The sequence below is a fragment of the Oncorhynchus nerka genome, linkage group LG22 (assembly GCF_034236695.1).
Source record: "Oncorhynchus nerka isolate Pitt River linkage group LG22, Oner_Uvic_2.0, whole genome shotgun sequence".
In the NCBI taxonomy this organism is placed as follows: Eukaryota; Metazoa; Chordata; class Actinopteri; order Salmoniformes; family Salmonidae; genus Oncorhynchus; species Oncorhynchus nerka.
Genome location: NC_088417.1, coordinates 51,842,630 through 51,864,528, shown reverse-complemented (window position 1 = coordinate 51,864,528; position 21,899 = coordinate 51,842,630). Strand labels below are relative to the sequence as shown.

Sequence of the window (21,899 nt, the reverse complement as noted above, 5' to 3'; positions counted from 1 at the left end):
TCAGCTCTTTCAACATGGGACCAACACTTTACATGTGGTGTTTATATTTTTGACAAGGCCATACAGAGGGCCAGAGATAATTACAGACACCTGTGATAATCTGAAGTACCCAAAAGGGCCACTCGATGTCTTGTGATAGATTACATAAAATCCCTGAAAGATACCAACATTCTAGTAGTTTCAAATGTTTCCAGTAATATACCCTCATTTTGCAAACCTACCCATGTCAAAGAGACACCTCCAGAGTTCATACATCATTACAATCAAACATAGTGGTGGGAAAAAGTCCAACGTCTCCAACACTCCCTTTGAAAACATCTCAGATATCCAAATAAGTCCCTGGGGCTGCGCTGTGTACATTATTACAGGAAGACGCCTTCCTTGGGAGCTTCCGCCTGTCAAATGTGAGGTGTCAAAAAACCTGACCAATTTCTGCCTGTTTTGTGACAAGATGAAAGGGAGGACAGGTAAATAGAGAGGGCGTGCAGTAGAAAATACAGCTCTTATCTGAGCCTTGTCTAAACCTGTGAAGCGCCTTGGACAACCAGGGGGAACTCGCTGCTGCAGATCTAATAGAACAGATGTAATAGAATGGGACATATAGTACATTGACTGAGTAATACTCATTTTCTGTAAAACCACTCGGAGAGATAGACGTCTGTCTGTTCAGAGCGAATAGACTGCCTAAATATATTGCATTGTTCTGGCTGTGCTTAAGTTACCCATGATATCATCAGTCATGCTCCCTCATGCACGTACAGGCACGCACACACACAAGTACACTCACTCAATTGTAAATCATGTCATCTCATTCCCTCAATTACCAGAGCTTGACAATAACCTATGGTGATCACCCTATAAAGAAATAAATTGAAAGAGCAAGGTGAAGGGGGAAATAAAAATGTCAGTTAAGTACAAATGTGACCTTGGTCATTTGAGCACAAAAATTACTCTTGAATATGATTCAACCCAGTGATTGTAGAGATGTGGCCCCCATAACCCTACAATATGCATGTGAGGTCAACCAATGACAATTCTTTGCTCCACAAGAGAGCCAAATCATCCAAGGATGGAAAGCCTGTGCTAGGTTCTACTCTTTTGTTAAATGCCAAAATTTACACCCAGCCCCTAATCCCTAGGCATTCCTTCAGACTTAAATGGGACAAAAAGGTTTGAGCAATGTGGTAACAATTCCCCCCAGCCTATCAGAAGGTAAGGTGAAGTAATAATCAAATGACTTTAAACATGTCCAATCCTTTCAGATCTGAAGTAATGCCAAGGGGGTAGGGGCTAAGGGTCAAATTCAGCATCTATTGCCTTACATCACTTGTGTACAACAAAAGAATGGAAACTTTAAGTCATACAGAATATATAAGAAATTCTGCACATCGCAACTCAGTGAAAATGTTGACATTGACATCTAGAAAGGTGAGTGGTCGGTAGGACTGATATACAGTGGGGCAAAAAAGTATTTAGTCAGTCACCAATTGTGCAAGTTCTCCCACTTAAAAAGATGAGAGAGGCCTGTAATTTTCATCATAGGCACACTTCAACTGTGACAGACAAAATGAGAAAGAAAATCCAGAAAATCACATTGTAGGATTTTTAATGAATTTATTTGCAAATTATGGTGGAAAATAAGTATTTGGTCACCTACAAACAAGCAAGATTTCTGGCTCTCACAGACCTGTAACTTCTTCTTTAAGAGGCTCCTCTGAAGTGTACCTATGATGAAAATTACAGGCCTCTCTCATCTTTTTAAGTGGGAGAACTTGCACAATTGGTGGCTGACTAAATACTTTTTTGCCCCACTGTAGATAAAAACAGGGAATAAAATGCTTCTCTCCAAGGAGAAGACACGATGGTCTACTACTAAATGAAAAAATACTTCAAGGAAGAAACTGCCTCAGGCTTAAAACCTTAGTTTGGGATAAGTCTACTCTCAGGTTGACTTGCATAAATAGCGGTCACATGGGCAAAGCAACTCACATTTCACTGAGTTGCTCTTTTGCACACCAGTATCTCTACCTGCACATGACCATCTGATCATTTATCACTCCAGTGTTAATCTGCTAAATTGTAATTATTCGCCTAACTCCTCATGCCTTTTGCACACAATGTATATAGACTGTTGTTTTCCCTACTGTGTTATTGACTTTTTTACTCCATGTGTTACTCTGTGTTGTTGTCTGTTCACACTGCTATGCTTTATCTTGGCCAGGTCGCAGTTGTAAATGAGAACTTGTTCTCACCTAGCCTACCTGGTTAAATAAAGGTAAAATAAAATAAAATAAAAAATTAAAATAAAGCAGTAGTATGTGAACAGTTATGTGCTTCTGTCCTCCACACTAAAACACCAAGTTCAAAGCGGAGGCCATTTAATTTAACATCTGTCACGTACATCTTGTTTTTAAGTTTTATGTGTCCAAGGCCCATACGATTAGATATCCACTCACATTGTGCAATGGTAAATGGCATTCTTGACACTTTTTTTCCCCCTTGACGGAACATAAATAACTGAATGAGTGAGAGTGTGTGGCTACTTTACAGGTAGCTCTCTCATTGAGCAGATAAAGAATAAAAAACGGGGGGAGAGGACAGAGGATAATAAACAGGAAACCCTAATCTAGAGAGGGTGAATCAAACAAAGTCTGAGTAAAGGCAGAAGAGGATTTGAGAGGCTACAGGAAAACATGTCTCTCCTGGCCTCTATCAGAGATGACCGCTGATAAGCGCCGGGGCTCAATGTCATCTGATGTGGGCTGACAAGCCACTGGTGGCAGGAAGTCACTCATCCTGAGTCATCCAATCAGTGCTCAGCTCACTCCGTACCGAGCAGGCCTGACATTACCCATCAACGACATGGGAACAAGACTAGAGGGACTGGGACGAGGACACATGGCAGAGCATAGGGCCACTGGGCAGCAGAAAACAGAATCCCGGGTCAGGAAGTAGCCATTTTCCTAGATAGCGGCAACAAAAACGCTGTAGGGCATAAAATAAAATGAAGAAATATGTGTTTTATTGTCATATACACCAGATGGGTGCAGTGAAATGTGCTGTTTTACAGGGTCAGCCATAGTAGTACAGCGCCCATGGAGCAAATTAGGGTTAAGTGCCTTGCTCAAGGGCACATAAACATATTTTTCTGTGGCAGGTAACCTTGTCGGCTTGGTTATTTGAACCAGCGAGCTTTCGGTTATTGGCCCAAACGGTTATTGGCCCAAACTGCTAGGCTAATGCTAGGCCCCATACTGGTCACTGTAGCTAATGTAACTCTATAACCTTTCACATCAAGCTCACATAGGCTCTCATTTTTTACTAAGGCTCTTGGATATATACAGTGTACATGTTAGGTCAATATGTACGTATCAGGCAGCATTTTACTTACAGTTCATTGAAATGTCATGTCATCATCAAATAAACTGTATGTTAACATACGTACATGGTAATAATTCCAATGCATCATAAATGGAGCCACAAAATGAAATGTTTTCATTCCCTCATCTGTTTATTCACTACCCAAAATAGAGGCGGACTCCTCAATCTCATCAAAAACACAGAACAGACACATGCCGCAAACTACGCATGTAATTAATTGTAGTTTTCCTGGGTGATGATAAGCATCACAGAGACACGCTGGGTATGATTAATACTGACATGCACTGCATTTTTATTATTTCCACGGTAACAGAACTTTAAAGGCCTAGCTAAATAAGCCCTCCCCACCAACACACACACATGTGCATTAACACACACACATACAAACGTAAGTTACAATGGGAATCAGGGGGAAAAATGGGAACCGGGGGAAAAAAATGGGAATTTCCAAGAGTTCGGATGAGGGGAGGGAGGGATAGAGGAGGTAGACTTCTGCTGAGTTCAATTCATAAAGACTTTCCTCATGACATCTTTAATAATATTTTTAAGGTGGAGAGAGCAGTCTGAGCGGGACAGATTTTTTGGTACCGTGGCCGCCTGTCGACATCCCACCTTCTCCCCCCAGATCTCATCTAGCTCCTGCCTGCAATCCCGCAATGTTATAATTACACATCTTTAAAAAAAAACATCTTATGCATTATACTGTGCAATGAATGCATGATTTCACAAGACATTTTCTGTTTGGAATAAAGTCATTTTATTAAAACAAACTCCAGTGTAAACAAACTAATTTGAAGCAACACAGACTAAAAGTCCCTGCAAGACTGAATACAATTATGGGGGGAATTAGGAACTTTCCAATTCCAAAATCATCTCAACTCGAACTGTTAGTAAGGTAAAGGAAAGGCAACAAATGGGCTAGACTGACTAGTGCCCAATCATGAGCCATTATTTCATTGCCTTTAGAAAATGATTAACAACATAGTCTACTTTCCCGTGAGAACTGCAAGCTGACCATTGGTTTATAATTCATCACAAGTGGCCACAGACTAAATCACATCAGATACTTGTTTTTGCCACCATTACTGTTTGAAGCCATCGCGCGAGCCATTTGTGTAACATGCACCCCAGTTAGAGGTGGGGAGAGGAGAGGGACACAAGATTTATGTGATATAAAAGTGATTTTATAACAATTCACAGTGCATTTAAAACAGCAACACGACCATTATGAAATATTTTGCGGGCCTAAAATAATATTTTCACTACGAGCATGAACCATTCAGGCTGCGCAGCACAATTCTCTGTCGGGTCCGACACGGGAGTCCCGCGGTAATGCAGGGCTCTAGGTGGAGACACCTCAACAATTGGCTTCCAGCACTGTTTCACGCCCCATTTAGTCACCTGGCTCAGGGTCTCTCTGGATTTTTTCCCTCTCTATCACCTATTTTTATTCTTCTACACTCTATCCCCCAGAGAGACAGAAATGCAACACTGTGTCCTGGATACAAAAGAAATATGAAGTATAATTCTGAGATAATCACTGAAATTGAAAAGAGGAGGGTCAACTATTAAATGAGAGGTGACATTTGAAAGTTATGTTTCTAAGGAAACCTAGTTTGCATTTCATGAAGACAATGGTGGTTAGAAATCAGTTCAGAGGTTGCAAGTTGCACAATAACGTGATGATGGTTGAAATATTAGACAAGGTAATATGGAATATTATGAAAGGTATTATGAAAACGACATCCGATCCTCGTTTGCTAAGTCAAACGACACCGCTGGTTCTGCTCACACTGCCCTACCCTGTGCTCTGACCTCTTTCTCCCCTCTCTCTCCAGATGAAATCTCCCGTCTTGTGACGGCCGGCCGCCCAACAACCTGCCCGCTTGACCCTATTCCCTCCTCTCTTCTCCAGACCATTTCCGGAGACCTTCTCCCTTACCTCACCTCGCTCATCAACTCATCCCTGACCGCTGGCTACGTCCCTTCTGTCTTCAAGAGAGCGAGAGTTGCACCCCTTCTGAAAAAACCTACACTCGATCCCTACGATGTCAACAACTACAGACCAGTATCCCTTCTTTCTTTTCACTCCAAAACTCTTGAACGTGCCGTCCTTGGCCAGCTCTCCCGCTATCTCTCTCAGAATGACCTTCTTGATCCAAATCAGTCAGGTTTCAAGACTAGTCATTCAACTGAGACTGCTCTTCTCTGTATCACGGAGGCCCTCCGCACTGCTAAAGCTAACTCTCTCTCCTCTGCTCTCATCCTTCTAGACCTATCGGCTGCCTTCGATACTGTGAACCATCAGATCCTCCTCTCCACCCTCTCCGAGTTGGGCATCTCCGGCGCGGCCCACGCTTGGATTGCGTCCTACCTGACAGGTCGCTCCTACCAGATGGCGTGGCGAGAATCTGTCTCCTCACCACGCGCTCTCACCACTGGCGTCCCCCAGGGCTCTGTTCTAGGCCCTCTCCTATTCTCGCTATACACCAAGTCACTTGGCTCTGTCATAACCTCACATGGTCTCTTCTATCATTGCTATGCAGACGACACACAATTAATCTTCTCCTTTCCCCCTTCTGATGACCAGGTGGCGAATCGCATCTCTGCATGTCTGGCAGACATATCAGTGTGGATGACGGATCACCACCTCAAGCTGAACCTCGGCAAGACGGAGCTGCTCTTCCTCCCGGGGAAGGACTGCCCGTTCCATGATCTCGCCATCACGGTTGACAACTCCATTGTGTCCTCCTCCCAGAGCGCTAAGAACCTTGGCGTGATCCTGGACAACACCCTGTCGTTCTCAACTAACATCAAGGCGGTGGCCCGTTCTTGTAGGTTCATGCTCTACAACATCCGCAGAGTACGACCCTGCCTCACACAGGAAGCAGCGCAGGTCCTAATCCAGGCACTTGTCATCTCCCGTCTGGATTACTGCAACTCGCTGTTGGCTGGGCTCCCTGCCTGTGCCATTAAACCCCTACAACTCATCCAGAACGCCGCAGCCCGTCTGGTGTTCAACCTTCCCAAGTTCTCTCACGTCACCCCGCTCCTCCGCTCTCTCCACTGGCTTCCAGTTGAAGCTCGCATCCGCTACAAGACCATGGTGCTTGCCTACGGAGCTGTGAGGGGAACGGCACCTCAGTACCTCCAGGCTCTGATCAGGCCCTACACCCAAACAAGGGCACTGCGTTCATCCACCTCTGGCCTGCTCGCCTCCCTACCACTGAGGAAGTACAGTTCCCGCGCAGCCCAGTCAAAACTGTTCGCTGCTCTGGCCCCCCAATGGTGGAACAAACTCCCTCACGACGCCAGGACAGCGGAGTCAATCACCACCTTCCGGAGACACCTGAAACCCCACCTCTTTCAGGAATACCTAGGATAGGATAAAGTAATCCTTCTCACCCCCCCCCTTAAAAGATTTAGATGCACTATTGTAAAGTGGCTGTTCCACTGGATGTCTTAAGGTGAACGCACCAATTTGTAAGTCGCTCTGGATAAGAGCGTCTGCTAAATGACTTAAATGTAAATGTAAAACCTTTGAAACTTGAATCTGGTCGTCCATTTTGTTCCTCCAGGTTTTAACGATGAACCGAAACGAACACATTATGACTGTGTAAAGAAAAAAATAAAATGTTCTTGGCATATTCATCACTAAAGGGGATATAATTATAAAACCTACATGTTATCAATGGGCGGGCCACAGATGAGGTCAAGTTATTAGTAAATTCTTGATCTATCGGGAACAACAGCATTAGGGAGAGGGATTAGGCAGGACACATCTTGGAACAAAGTAATCCACATATTAGGTTATAGATCTCTCTGGGGACGGAGCATCTTCTTGGAATCGCTGTGATGGTCAGAAGTGAAATGCTTGGGGCTTTCCTCCTCAGAGTCTGGGTTTTATGAGAAATGGTCAGGTCTCAAGCCATACACATGCACACACAGTAGGGGTAGTCTAATATTGAACTGGGGAGATAACACTAATGCACTATTCCTGCCTGCATACTGTAAATCCTAGCACTGCCTGTTCCTGTTCGCCTTAATGAGTTATTGAAGCATAATTAATTCACGGTGAATTCCTAAATTGAAGTCAGAGTTTCCATTACGATTAGGGAGCGCCGTGTTTAAGAAGAGTTTCGCCGTCATGCCTCAGATATCGCTTAATATCGGGCCCCTCCCCCTCCATCTCTCCTCATCTTCAGGAGAGTAGAAAAAGAAAGCTCATTTTCTTGAGGCTTTCATGGATTTAAATAATCATTTTATTTTGTCTGGGAACTCTAACCCTCTCATTATGTTGACGGAGAGGAATAACAGTGAGAAACACAGGCATGAGGGAGAGGAGACATGCCTTGTATCCCCTAAGCTCAAAATCGACAAGAAGTGGGTCAGCTCATGAGGAATTTAATTTGAACAGATGTCAATTAATACCCATTATGCCTGCTCTTTCAGGAGGCTGATGAATGATCTTCATCTCATGTTCTCAGAGCCGAGTCTTACATGAGAGATTCAAAAAGATTTTACATGATATAGTCCTCATTTCTCCACTGTGCTGGTTGAATTGATAGCGCTAGGAAATTAGGTAGCTAGGCCTCTCTGTTACAGGGTAAAAGGAGTGTTCCGGTTCTCAAAATCTAGGCGAGTTCAATAGAGAGATGTGCTTTATTCCCTTAAAGAATGTTGAAAAACAGACACTTCAAAATGTCTTGACGTTCAGTATTCTAGAGAACATCTCCCAGTTCTCTTTTAATTGCGTAAGCTCCCGGGCAATTATGTAAGAAATATATTATGTTCAATACATCCGGGCACCACTTCAAAGGACTGAGATGAATAAAGTTGACTAAGTTCTTTAAATATACAGACCAGTCAACATTTTGGACACACCTACTCATTCAAGAGTTTTTCATTATTTTTACTATTTTCTACATTGTAGAATAATAGCAAAGACATCAACACTATGAAATAACACATATGGAATCATGTAGTAACCAAAAAAGTGTCACACGTACCAACAAAAGGAAATGATCGAACCGGTGTGATTAGAACCCTTGATTAGAACGCTTATCATAAGTGTCCATTAAAATATATGCAATAATCGGAATGCATTATTTGTCACCAGTACTTGCGAATAAAACTGTAAATACAGTATGCTACATACATACATACAGCATGTGCCTACAGTAGAAACGACAACACGATATACAGAAAATAAGGAACTTACTTTGATAGGAACGCACACATGTCCAAAGTTATTATTGGTAAGGAAAACAAGGAAGGCAAAGCAAGCGCCAGCAAGAAAATGTTCCAATTCTTGCAAGACTGCACAAATATATGCATACTTGATCTGCGCAAACATGAGTGATGTGCGGGGGGCTCTCCTCGAAGAGAGAAGTTTCTCCGGCTCAGTAAAGCGTCAAACATAACAACTCACGCTGGGGCGACCATTAGAGATATTTGGAACTCACATGTGAAAAGGTTGAACAAATCTAAATACATTTTATATTGCAGATTCTTCAAAGTAGCCACCCTTTGCCTTGATGACAGCTTTGCACACTCTTAGCATTCTCTCAACCAGCTTAATGGTGTAGTCACCTGGAATGCATTTCAATTAACAGGTGTGCCCCGTTAAAAGTTAATGTGTGGAATTTCTTTCCTCCTGAGATAATCAGTTGTGTTGTGACAAGGTAGGGGTGGTATACAGAAGATGGTATTTTACCAAATATATTATGGCAAGAACAGCTCAAATAAGCAAAGAGAAACGACAGTCCATCATTGCTTTAAGACATGAAGGTGAGTCAATAGGGAAAATGTCAAGAACTTTGAAAGTTTCTTCAAGAGCAGTCGCAAAAACAATCAAGCACAATGATTAAACTGGCTCTCATGAGGACCGCCACAGGAAAAGAAGGACCCAGAGTTACCTCTGCTGCAGAGGATAAGTTCATCAGAGTTAACTGCACCTCCAATGCTGTCCAAATAAATGCTTCATGGAGTTTAAGTAACAGACACATCTCAACTGTTCAGAGGAGACTGCGTGAATTGGGCCTTCACGGTTGAATTGCTGAAAAGAAACCACTACTAAAGCACACCAATAAGAAAAAGAGACCTGCTTGGGCCCAGGACATTAGACTGGTGGAAATCTATCCTTTGGGCTGATAAGTCCAAATTTGAGATTTTTGGTTCCAACCGCTGTCTTTGTGAGACGCAAAGTAGGTGAAAGGATGATCTCCACATGTGTAGTTTCCACCGTGAAGCATGGAGGAGGTGGTGTGACGGTGCTTTTCTGGTGACACAGTCGTGATTTATTTAGAATTCAAGGCACAATTAACCAGCACAGTTACCACAGCATTCTGCAGCGATACGCCATCCATCTGGTTTGCACTTAGTGGGACTACTCTTATCCAGAGCGACTTACAAATTGGTGCATTCACCTTATGACCTCCAGTGGAACAGTAGTGCATCTAAATCTTTTCAGGGGAGGGGGTGAGAGGGATTACTTTATCCTATCCTAGGTATTCCTTAAAGAGGTGGGGTTTCAGGTGTCTCCGGAAGGTGGTGATTGACTCCGCTGTCCTGGCGTCGTGAGGGAGTTTGTTCCACCATTGGGGGCCAGAGCAGCGAACAGTTTTGACTGGGCTGAGCGGGAACTGTACTTCCTCAGTGGTAGGGAGGCGAGCAGGCCAGAGGTGGATGAACGCAGTGCCCTTGTTTGGGTGTAGGGCCTGATCAGAGCCTGGAGGTACTGAGGTGCCGTTCCCCTCACAGCTCCGTAGGCAAGCACCATGGTCTTGTAGCGGATGCGAGCTTCAACTGGAAGCCAGTGGAGGGAGCGGAGGAGGAGGGGGTGACGTGAGAGAACTTGGGAAGGTTGAACACCAGACGGGCTGCGGCGTTCTGGATGAGTTGTAGGGGTTTAATGGCACAGGCAGGGAGCCCAGCCAACAGCGAGTTGCAGTAATCCAGACGGGAGATGACAAGTGCCTGGATTAGGACCTGCGCCGCTTCCTGTGTGAGGCAGGGTCGTACTCTGCGGATGTTGTAGAGCATGAACCTACAGGAACGGGCCACCGCCTTGATGTTAGTTGAGAACGACAGGGTGTTGTCCAGGATCACGCCAAGGTTCTTAGCGCTCTGGGAGGAGGACACAATGGAGTTGTCAACCGTGATGGCGAGATCATGGAACGGGCAGTCCTTCCCGGGAGGAAGAGCAGCTCCGTCTTGCCGAGGTTCAGCTTGAGGTGGTGATCCGTCATCCACACTGGATATGTCTGCCAGACATGCAGAGATGCGATTCGCCCCTGGTCATCAGAAGGGGAAAGGAGGAAGATTAATTGTGTGTCGTCTGCATAGCAATGATAGGAGAGACCATGTGAGGTTGACAGAGCCAAGTGACTTGGTGTATAGCGAGAATAGGAGAGGGCCTAGAACAGAGCCCTGGGGACACCAGTGGTGAGAGCACGTGGTGTGGAGACAGATTCTCGCCACGCCACCTGGTAGGAGCGACCTGTCAGGTAGGGCGCAATCCAGCGTGGGCCGCGCCGGAGATGCCCAACTCGGAGAGGGTGGAGAGGAGGATCTGATGGTTCACAGTATCGAAGGCAGCCGATAGGTCTAGAAGGATGAGAGCAGAGGAGAGAGTTAGCTTTAGCAGTGCGGAGCGCCTCCGTGATACAGAGAAGAGCAGTCTCAGTTGAATGACTAGTCTTGAAACCTGACTGATTTGGATCAAGAAGGTCATTCTGAGAGAGATAGCGGGAGAGCTGGCCAAGGACGGCACGTTCAAGAGTTTTGGAGAGAAAAGAAAGAAGGGATACTGGTCTGTAGTTGTTGACATCGGAGGGATCGAGTGTAGGTTTTTCAGAAGGGTGCAACTCTCGCTCTCTTGAAGACGGAAGGGGCGTAGCCAGCGGTCAGGGATGAGTTGATGAGCGAGGTGAGGTAAGGGAGAAGGTCTCGGAAATGGTCTGGAGAAGAGAGGAGGGGATAGGGTCAAGCGGGCAGGTTGTTGGGCGGCCGGCCGTCACAAAACGCGAGATTTCATCTGGAGAGAGAGGGAGAAAGAGGTCAGAGCACAGGGTAGGGCAGTGTGAGCAGAACCAGCGGTGTCGTTTGACTTAGCAAGCGAGGATCGGATGTCGTCGACCTTCTTTTCAAAATGGTTGACGAAGTCATCTGCAGAGAGGGAGGAGGGGGGGGGGGAGGAGGATTCAGGAGGAGAGAGAAGGTTGCAAAGAGCTTCCTAGGGTTAGAGGCAGATGCTTGGAATTTAGAGTGGTAGAAAGTGGCTTTAGCAGCAGAGAGAGAAGAGGAAAATGTAGAGAGGAGGGAGTGAAAGGATGTCAGGTCCGCAGGGAGGCGAGTTTTCCTCCATTTCCGCTCGGCTGCCCGGAGCCCTGTTCTGTGAGCTCGCAATGAGTCGTCGAGCCACGGAGCGGGAGGGGAGGACCGAGCCGGCCTGGAGGATAGGGGACATAGAGAGTCAAAGGATGCAGAAAGGGAGGAGAGGAGGGTTGAGGAGGCAGAATCAGGAGATAGGTTGGAGAAGGTTTGAGCAGAGGAAGAGATGATAGGATGGAAGAGGAGAGAGTAGCGGGGAGAGAGAGCGAAGGTTGGGACGGCGCGATACCATCCGAGTAGGGGCAGTGTGGGAAGTGTTGGATGAGAGCGAGAGGAAAAAGGATACAAGGTAGTGGTCGGAGACTTGGAGGGAGTTGCAACGAGGTTAGTGGAAGAACAGCATGGAATGAGTCAAAGGTAGGCGTGGGGAGGTTAAAGTCGCCCAGAACTGTGAGAGGTGAGCCGTCCTCAGGAAAGGAGCTTATCAAGGCATCAAGCTCATTGATGAACTCTCCGAGGGAACCTGGAGGGCGATAAATGATAAGGATGTTAAGCTTGAAAGGGCTGGTAACTGTGACAGCATGGAATTCAAAGGAGGCGATAGACAGATGGGTAAGGGGAGAAAGAGAGAATGACCACTTGGGAGAGATGAGGATCCCGGTGCCACCATCAGATGACCTGGCCTACACAATCACCCGACCTCAACCCAATTGAGATGCTTTGGGATGAATTGGAGTGCAGAGTGAAGGAAAAGCAGCCAACAAGTGCTCAGCATATGTGGACACTCCTTCAAGACTGTTGGAAAAGCATTCCAGGGGAAGCTGGTTGAGAGAATGCCAAGAGTGTGCAAAGCTGTCATCAAGGCAAAGGGTGGCAACTTTGAAGAATCTAAAATATATTTTGATTTGCTTAACACATTTTTTGTTACTAAATAATTCTATGTGTTATTTCGTAGTTTTGATGTGTTCACTATTATTCTACAATGTATAACATAGTAAAAAATAAAGAAAAACCCTTGAATGAGTAGGTGTGTCCAAACTTTTGACTGGCACTGCATGTATGTATAAAGAGTGGGGCAAAAAAGTATTTAGTCAGTCACCAATTGTGCAAGTTCTCCCATTTAAAAACACACCGCTCGGGCAACGAAGGAGTGGCTTCGTAAGAGGCATTTCAAGGTCCTGGAGTTGCCTAGCCAGTCTCCAGATCTCAACCCCATAGAAAATCTTTGGAGGGAGTTGAAAGTCTGTGTTGCCCAGCAACAGCCTCAAAACATCAGTGCTCTAGAGGAGATCTGCATGGAGGAATGGGCCAACATACCAGCAATAGTGTGTGAAAACCTTGTGAAGACTTACAGAAAACGTTTGAACTCTGTCATTGCCAACAAAGGGTATATAACAAAGTATTGAGATAAACTTTTGTTATTGACCAAATACTTATTTTCCACCATAATTTGCAAATAAATTCATTAAAAATCCTACAATGTGATTTTCTGGATTTTTTTTCTAATTTTGTCTGTCATAGTTGAAGTGTACCTATGATGAAAATTACAGGCCTCTCTCATCTTTTTAAGTGGGAGAACTTACACAATTGGTGGCTGACTAAATACTTTTTTGCCCCACTGTATGTGTATATATACACTGCTCAAAAAAATAAAGGGAACACTAAAATAACACATCCTAGATCTGAATGAATGAAATATTCTTATTAAATACTTTTTTCTTTACATAGTTGAATGTGCTGACAACAAAATCACACAAAAATTATCAATGGAAATCAAATTTATCAACCCATGGAGGTCTGGATTTGGAGTCACACTCAAAATTAAAGTGGAAAACCACACTACAGGCTGATCCAACTTTGATGTAATGTCCTTAAAACAAGTCAAAATGAGGCTCAGTAGTGTGTGTGGCCTCCATGTGCCTGTATGACCTCCCTACAACGCCTGGGCATGCTCCTGATGAGGTGGAGGATGGTCTCCTGAGGGATCTCCTCCCAGACCTGGACTAAAGCATCCGACAACTCCTGGACAGTCTGTGGTGCAATGTGGCGTTGGTGGATGGAGCGAGACATAATGTCCCAGATGTGCTCAATTGGATTCAGGTCTGGGAAACGGGCGGGCCAGTCCATAGCATCAATGCCTTCCTCTTGCAGGAACTGCTGAAACACTCCAGCCACATGAGGTCTAGCATTGTCTTGCATTAGGAGGAACCCAGGGCCAACCGCACCAGCATATGGTCTCACAAGGGGTCTGAGGATCTCATCTCGGTACCTAATGGCAGTCCAGGCTACCTCTGGCGAGCGAGCACATGGAGGGCTGTGCAGCCCCCCAAAGAAATGCCACCCTACACCATGACTGACCCACCGCCAAACCGGTCATGCTGGAGGATGTTGCAGGCAGTAGAACGTTGTCCACGGCATCTCCAGACCCTGTCACGTCTGTCACGTGCTCAGTGTGAACCTGCTTTCATCTGTGAAGAGCACAGGGTGCCAGTGGCGAATTTGCCAATCTTGGTGTTCTCTGGCAAATGCCAAAAGTCCTGCACGGTGTTGGGCTGTAAGCACAACACCCACCTGTGGACGTCAGACCCTCATACCACCCTCATGGAGTCTGTTTCTGACCGTTTGAGCAGACACATGCACATTTGTGGCCTGCTGGAGGTCATTTTGCAGGGCTCTGGCAATGCTCCTCCTGCTCCTCCTTGCACAAAGGCGGAGGTAGCAGTCCTGCTGCTGGGTTGTTGCCCTCCTACGGCCTCCTCCACGTCTCCTGATGTACTGGCCTGTCTCCTGGTAGCGCCTCCATGCTCTGAACACTACGCTGACAGACACAGCAAACCTTCTTGCCACAGCTCGCATTGATGTGCCATCCTGGATGAGCTGCACTACCTGAGCCACTTGTGTGGGTTGTAGACTCGGTCTCATGCTACCACTTGAGTGAAAGCACCGCCAGCATTCAAAAGTGACCAAAACATCAGCCAGGAAGCATAGGAACTGAGAAATGGTCTGAGGTTACCACCTGCAGAACCACTCCTTTATTGGGGGAGTCTTGCTAATTGCCTATAATTTCCACCTGTTGTCTATTCCATTTGCACAACAGCATGTGAAATTTATTGTCAATCAGGGTTGCTTCCTAAGTGGACAGTTTAATTTCACAGAAGTGTGATTGACTTGGAGTTACATTGTGTTGTTTAAGTGTTCCCTTTATTTTTTTGAGCAGTGTATATATATATATATATATAAATATCACTACATACCTTAGTAATTGCCACAATAACATGTAAGGCAGTAAGTAACACATTGGCCATTAGAGATACCCAGTTACTTTTGATGATATATCATATAGTTTTTACAATATTACAACATTAGTTTTGCACTAGTTGGCTGTACCTGTACAAACTACAGTTTTAATCCTTAAAGCTTGTTCTCCATCTTCTTCTTTTAGGGAGCCAATCTGTTTTCTGTTCTTTTATTTCCATTACTGATCAAAACTTGTTTTCTCATGACTGACTCTTGTCACTCTGCAGCAGACATATGGTGAGCAATATGTTTGGAACATCGAATCGCAAATCACAGTATTAATACATATAGAATTGTGACAATTGTGACAATCGCATACATATCGTACCTAGGTATCGTGATAATAGCATATCGTGAAGTTTCTGGCAAATCCCAGCCCTATTGACAATATTTCCTTCTGAAAGCACACACTCCAATTCATTGTGTCCTCAACTGTTTTGGAGGAGAAGGTCCAAGGTCCCTTTCCACTGACCTTCTCCTCTAAATAATTTTGAGAAGAAGGCTAGGAAAGAAGATGTGATGCATCCAGGAAAGATTCATTGAGAAAGAGACACTTACTTGAGGGTGAACAGCTCCACTGTGGAATTGGGCACCAGGTAGAGGAAGATGTTGAGGGTCTCTCCTGGCTTCAGCGACTTCTCAGGCAACCTCAGGAACATGTTCTTATCCAGCTGCTTGTCCACCACCAGCTGCTTCTGGCTGGAATGGTACAGGCTGATGCTACCAATGCGGAGGAGGGGATGTTGAGAGGGAGGCTCGCCCCGTGATCCTCCTCTGCGGCCCGAGTTCTCGCCGCACTCCCCTCCGCTGTCCGGGTCATGGAGGGTGTAGTACAGCTCGGCCTGGAGGGACTCCCCGCTCAGCTCCAGGCTGTCGCTGGAGCTTTTCCTGCGTCCCAGGGGGGCCACATTGGTGTTGAACCAGGTGGGGGGCAACTCCAGCTGGGCCAAGCACTGGGCAAGGTTCCCCCGGAGGTGGCACGACGTCTTGATCTCGCGCACATCCCGGAAGCCGTGGAGCCTGACGCAGGGCAGCTTGTCCTGGACTTTGAAGTCATCCCAGTCGCGACCGGCGATGTAGAAGAGCACCTGGACCACGGGGTTGCTAGATAACACCCTCGACTGGACGATGAAGGCCCGGACCTTCCAGTTGACCGTTAGCCGCCCGAGGATGTCCAGAGGGCTGGAGGGCTGGAGGAGGTCCTTGGATAGGCTCTGGTCCTGGGTGAACGGGCCAAAGGTTATGTTAACGGAGGGAAACTCCTTAGTTTGGAAGACCACAAAGCTCTCGGAACGCTGGAGAGGGTGTTTGTTGGCATGGCTACCGCTGCTTTGGCCCGAGGACCTGGTCTCTCGCAGGAAGAAGGCCAGCTGGGCGTTGGAAAGCTTGAAGTTGGCGGGCAGGTAGATGTCCGGAGGGGTGGGGGTGACTGCCGAAGAGCTCAGGAGAGCATCTGGGCTAGTCGGGGATACTTTACCTGCAAATGCTGAACACAGAGAGATGGAAAGAGAGAGAGTAAAAGGTTAGAATCTTTACAATGCAACATGTATTTCACCATTTTGCAAATTTCTCCTGCTCTTCACATGAAACTGCCACAGATAACAACAATTATCTGATAAAGAAACCGTATGTGTCAAGTGGCCTGCAGGCAGATTGCCCATTGTGTCCAATGAAACGGGTTGTATAAGTAAACAAGCTGCATGACACTGATTTCATCGTACCTGCTGTTCACAAGATAAACAGCTCAACACCACACACTCAATCGGTTGTTCCTCGAGTTCAATAACACACCAATAGTCAGTTTTAAAACTGACAGAGAAGTTAACGAATGGACAAAACACACAAGCTTTCAAAACAACAAGATATTTGACAAAATGTAAAAGAGAAATAGGGAGATACTTTAGAACAAAATAGAGTGGGAACAAACACTCAAACGTGTTATCTAATGACAAACTCTGGGAAAAGAGAACAAATAAAAAACATGTACCCTCGAGCTATAAAATACAATCTGCTCAGACATAGGACACAGTCATAAAGAAACAGCATTGATGTAACATACTTATCAGTAGTACCAAGAACATGAAATAAATGTGCCAAATCCTTTCCAGACAGACCAAATCAGAGATTAAAAGTCCCATATTCCAAATCGCCTGGCATTGAAAGTATATGTCCTCAAATAGCTCTTCAAAAGAGTATATCCAATCATCAGTAGAGAGTTTGCAGTCACCAAGTTAACAGATTGCGCAAAAAAATAACTCCACGTTTCTCTCATAAATCTCCTCAGATATTCGCAGTACTAGAACAGATTCCTGGTGGTTCCCTTGCTTGCGCTGCAGCACACAGCTGTGGGGGATCAACAGAAGTTCTTGAACTTGTGCTTACATTCCCTTTGGTGCAATCGTGGTCCACAGCATAGACCCACAGAAGCTCTTTGAATCCAGTCCACACATGTAGCTCCAATCTGGCAGCTGTCCCTGATAGACCAAACCCCTCTTCGCAAGCCCGGGTTTAATACTGTAGACAAAGCCTTGACACCGCCCTGTCTCGCCACACCTAGCCTCAGTCTATAATCAACATTTGAGCTCCCAGACAGCGTTAAGACACACAGGCCTCAAAGGACTATTGCACCACACACACACTCGTAAAAAAAAAAATACTGTTCAGCTCGATTTATCCTCTCCCACTGGACATGTTCAGGAAGAGGCTTTCGTGTTTGTGTGAGGCAGAGTGTGTGAGAGAATGAGTGTCTATGTGTGTTGGACGGGAGGGGTGGGAATGGGGGAGGGATGTACTACTTCAATGCATTCAGGCAAAGAGAGTGAGCGGGAGAAAGAGAGAGGGGGGGGGGGGATTAGGTAAAGATCATAGATGAATTAGCTCTGCCTGTCCCCTTTTCTTCTGCCACGGCCCCCCGAGAAAGATAATGAGGATGCCTGGGGAGGGTTGGGGGTGGGGGATTGACTACTTCTGCCCCCCAAGTGCCTGGCATCCCTACAATAAAATAGAAAGGAATTCTTGGATGTGTGTGTGGTCCAAGCCTACGCTCAGCATCACGCTCAACAGGGGGTCGAAAAGATGAAGGTGCCTGTTGTTCATTCCACCAGGAACCGTTTCACTTATTTCCACATCAAGAACATAAACAGAACAATTCTCATCTCGTAATGGGATATATGTTCTTGAACACTTTTTATCAGTTCTTGTCAGTCATGTAACCGATTTTCCACAGGGCTACGGCTGATTCTGCGCATCTGCTTGAGTAGCCTCTGCCGAGTTCCCAACAACCAATGTTCTGATATTCAGGGGAAATGGAAAGAGAGCCCATGACTCGACTTCCGCTTATGGACGTTAACAAGGTGACACGACATTTGAACTCTTCCTCCACATTTATTGGACTGGTTGAACAGTATTCGAACTGCAGTTTTTTTCTTCTTCTCGTCAATACCATTATGTAGAGGGTCTAATTTCAGGCCATTTGCTACATTAGTTTACTGCTTGAGGAACATGAGTACTTTTCTGCCGAGTGGTCTGAACCATATGGTGTGCTCCTGCAGTGTGGTTAGACTCTGGTAGTCTGAGGGCCAGGCAATGAAGTGCCTCTTAAGGGGTCTGACATGATACTCTCAGCTCTGCAGAGCAGCGCAGTTCCATTACGAGACCACATTAGCTACTTGAGTGTCTCTTCATCCCTTTCTAAACACGCATAATGCACACAACGGATTGCTCTTGTTTAGTTCCCCATCCCCCCTTCTGTGTACTCCAGGCCGATGTACGGGCTGATTGAGGGGGCGTGATATACGGGCCCAAATGCACTGGGGGTGCTCCTCCACTCACTTTTCCTTTGCTGCTGTATCAAAGTGGGGTCGGGGTGGATGGGGGCGCAGATGGGGCTTACAACAGAAAACCTGATAACCCCCCTATTTGGCTTCCTATTAGACATAAGGGCCAAATTGATTGGCTTCTCTTCCTGTTGCATGCTCCGTTACATGATACCCATCTGTTGGGTGGGGGATATCAATGAGTAGCTAGCAACACCTCAGGGCTCTTTCCATCTATCAAGTTGCTTTCCCTAATGGGGATTAATGAAAATGTATGACCACAATTGGATGTTGAGGTTGGGGCTATTTCTTTACCATTTAGAGACCATCTGCATTTTACGAAACACGATGATTAGGAGCAGTACGTGAATGTCATTTTTCATCACAAATGGGTGGTTCCTTGTAGTACGCAGGCCTGCCTACGGCACAACGCAATGCAATTTCCTCTTTTTTTTATGGAGCATATTATTCCTTGCACGACGGAGGGGGCAGTGTTGTGTAGATAATGAAGCTGTATTATACCACAAACTCGCTTGGTAAAAATGGAACCAGAAAAATAGCTTTTGCTCCTTTCTTTTTGGCACAAAGTCATTTCACAAAAATAATGAACTCTACATCAATCACTTTAAAGTGCTATAAAAAGTAAGCACCGGTGTTGCTATACATTTGTGAAAACTAAAGTGATGGGCTCGGTTTCCCAAAAGAGTTAAATCGCCGAGCTGTATGCCAAAACCATTGTTACTACAGTTGCACTTGAAAACGCTTGTTATTTACCGATGTGGAAGATAGAACCACCTTGTTTCAGGCTCCTAAGTAACTTTGCAGTATTACATTTGTGTGTTATTTCTCACATTATTAGCCCAGAATGTTATGTGCATTATTACAAACAGGCAGAACTAACTTTGGATATCAGAGAGGTAACTCACCAGTATTATAACTTTCCTGAATTGGACCCTTACTTCGTACCTTTCAAGGCAATTTAACTTATCCCATAGGCTGCTCCAAGACACCGCCGGCGGAGAAGAGGTTTTCGGAGTGGACTTTTAGGCAAGCACACCATCTACTGCTTTTGAGTATTTTACTCACTAATGTTCAGTCCCTGGACAATAAAGTAGACTAGCTCAGGGCAAATATCTCCTTCCAGAGAGATATCAGGGGCAGTAACATACTCTGTTTCACGGAATAATGGCTCTCTCCGAATATACTGTCCCTGTCCATACAGCCAGCTGGGTTCTCAATACATTGTGAGGATAGGAATAAAGAACTCTCCGGGAAGAAGGCGGAGGTGTATGTTTCATAGTGTGATTGTAGGAACTCTAGTCCTTTCGTTCACCCAACCTAGAAAACCTCACAATCAAATGCCGTCCGCATTACCTAACGAGATCATTTTCTTCGGTTATTATCACAGCCATGTATAGTCCCACTCAAGCGCATTCCACGAGAGCTCTCAAGGAACTACAAACTGGAAACCGCATATCCTGATGCCGCATTAATTGTAGCTGGGGATGTTAATAAAGCAAATCTGAGGAAAACTCTACGAAAGTTTTATCAACACATCGTCTGTAGTTCTCGAGCTTCAACAACTCTCAACCATTGTTACTCTCCCTTCCGGGATGGATACAAAGCCCTTCCCCACCCTCCCTTCGGGAAATCAGATCCCAACTGCATTTTGCTCTTCTCTTCCTATAGGCAGAAACTCCAACAGGAAGTACCCGTGCTGAGGTCTATTCAATTCTGGTTTGACCAATCGGAATCCATGCTTCAAGAGTGTTTTGATCTTGAGGACTGGGACATGTTCCGGGTTCCCTCTGAATAACATTGACGTATACACTAACATGGTGACTGAGTTCATCAGGAAATGTATAGGGGATGTTGTTCTCACTGTGACGATTAAAACCTACCTTTGCTGTGGATAGATGGCAGCATTAGCGCAAAGCTGAAAGCGCAAACCCAAAACATTTAACCACAGCAAAGTGACTGGGAATATGATTGAATACAAACAGTCCAGTTCTGCCCTCCATAAGACAATCAAACAGACGGCATCCACAACCGCGTCCTCAGAGCATGCAGCTGGCTGGAGTGTTTACAGACATATTCCTATCCCAGTCTGCTTCCCTCACTTGCTTCAAGATGTCCACTATTGGTCCTGTAACCAAGAAAGCGATTGTAACTGAACAAATTACTATTGCCCCGTGGCACTCACTTATGTCATCATGAAGTGCTTTGATCGGCTAGTTAAGGATCATATCACCTCCACCTTACCCGACACCCTAGACAATTCACGTACCACGCCAATGTATGGATGATGCAATCGCACTGCACACTGCCCTATCCCATCTGGACAAGAAGAATACCTACAGTTGAAGTCGGAAGTTTACATATACCTTAGCCAAATACATTTAAAACCAGTTAATCACAATTCCTGACATTTAATCCAAGTAAAAATGCCCTGTTTCAGGTCAGTTAGGATCACCACTTGATTTTAAGAATGTGAAATGTCAGAATAATAGTAGAGATAATGATTTATTTCAGCTTTTATTTCTTTCATCACATTCCCAGTGGGTAATATGTTTACATACACTCAATTAGCATTTGGTAGCATTGCCTTCAAATTGTTTAACTTGGGTCAAACGTTTCGGGTAGCCTTCCACAAGCTTCCCACAATAAGTTGGATGAATTTTGGCCCATTCCTCCTGACAGAACTGGTGTAACTGAGTCAAGTTTGTAGGCCTCCTTGCTCGCACACACTTTTTCAGTTATGCCCACTAATTTTCTATAGGATTGGGGTCAGGACGTTGTGATAGCCACTCCAATACCTTGACTTTGTTGTCCTTAAGCCATTTTGCCACAACTTTGGAAGAATGCTTGGGGTCATTGTAGATTTGGAATAACCATTTGCAACCAAGCTTTAAATTCCTGACTGATGTCTTGAGATGTTGCTTCAATATATCCACATAATTTTCCTATCTCATGATGCCATCTATTTTGTGAAATGCACCAGTCCCTCCTGCAGCAAAGCACCCCCACAACATGATGCCACCCCCCTCCCCCATGCTTCACGGTTGGGATGGG

The 21,899-nt window shown here is 45.3% G+C and overlaps 1 protein-coding gene across 2 annotated transcripts in view; it reads right to left on the bottom strand.

Moving 5' to 3' along the window:
• Positions 1–21,899, bottom strand: part of LOC115105314 (transmembrane protein 132E-like) — a 373,129-nt gene that overhangs the window by 97,498 nt on the left and 253,732 nt on the right. Inside the window, exons 1-2 of one of the 2 annotated variants that reach the window (XM_029627232.2) lie at positions 17,072–17,674; positions 15,571–16,498 (exon numbers count right to left, since the gene is read on the bottom strand). In XM_029627232.2, coding sequence (XP_029483092.2) covers positions 15,571–16,498; positions 17,072–17,150 — 1,007 coding nt within the window. In that variant the 5' untranslated portion in view covers positions 17,151–17,674. Of the gene's footprint in view, positions 1–15,570; positions 16,499–17,071; positions 17,675–21,899 lie in introns of those variants that run through there. The other variant, XM_029627233.2, reaches the window with a different exon arrangement.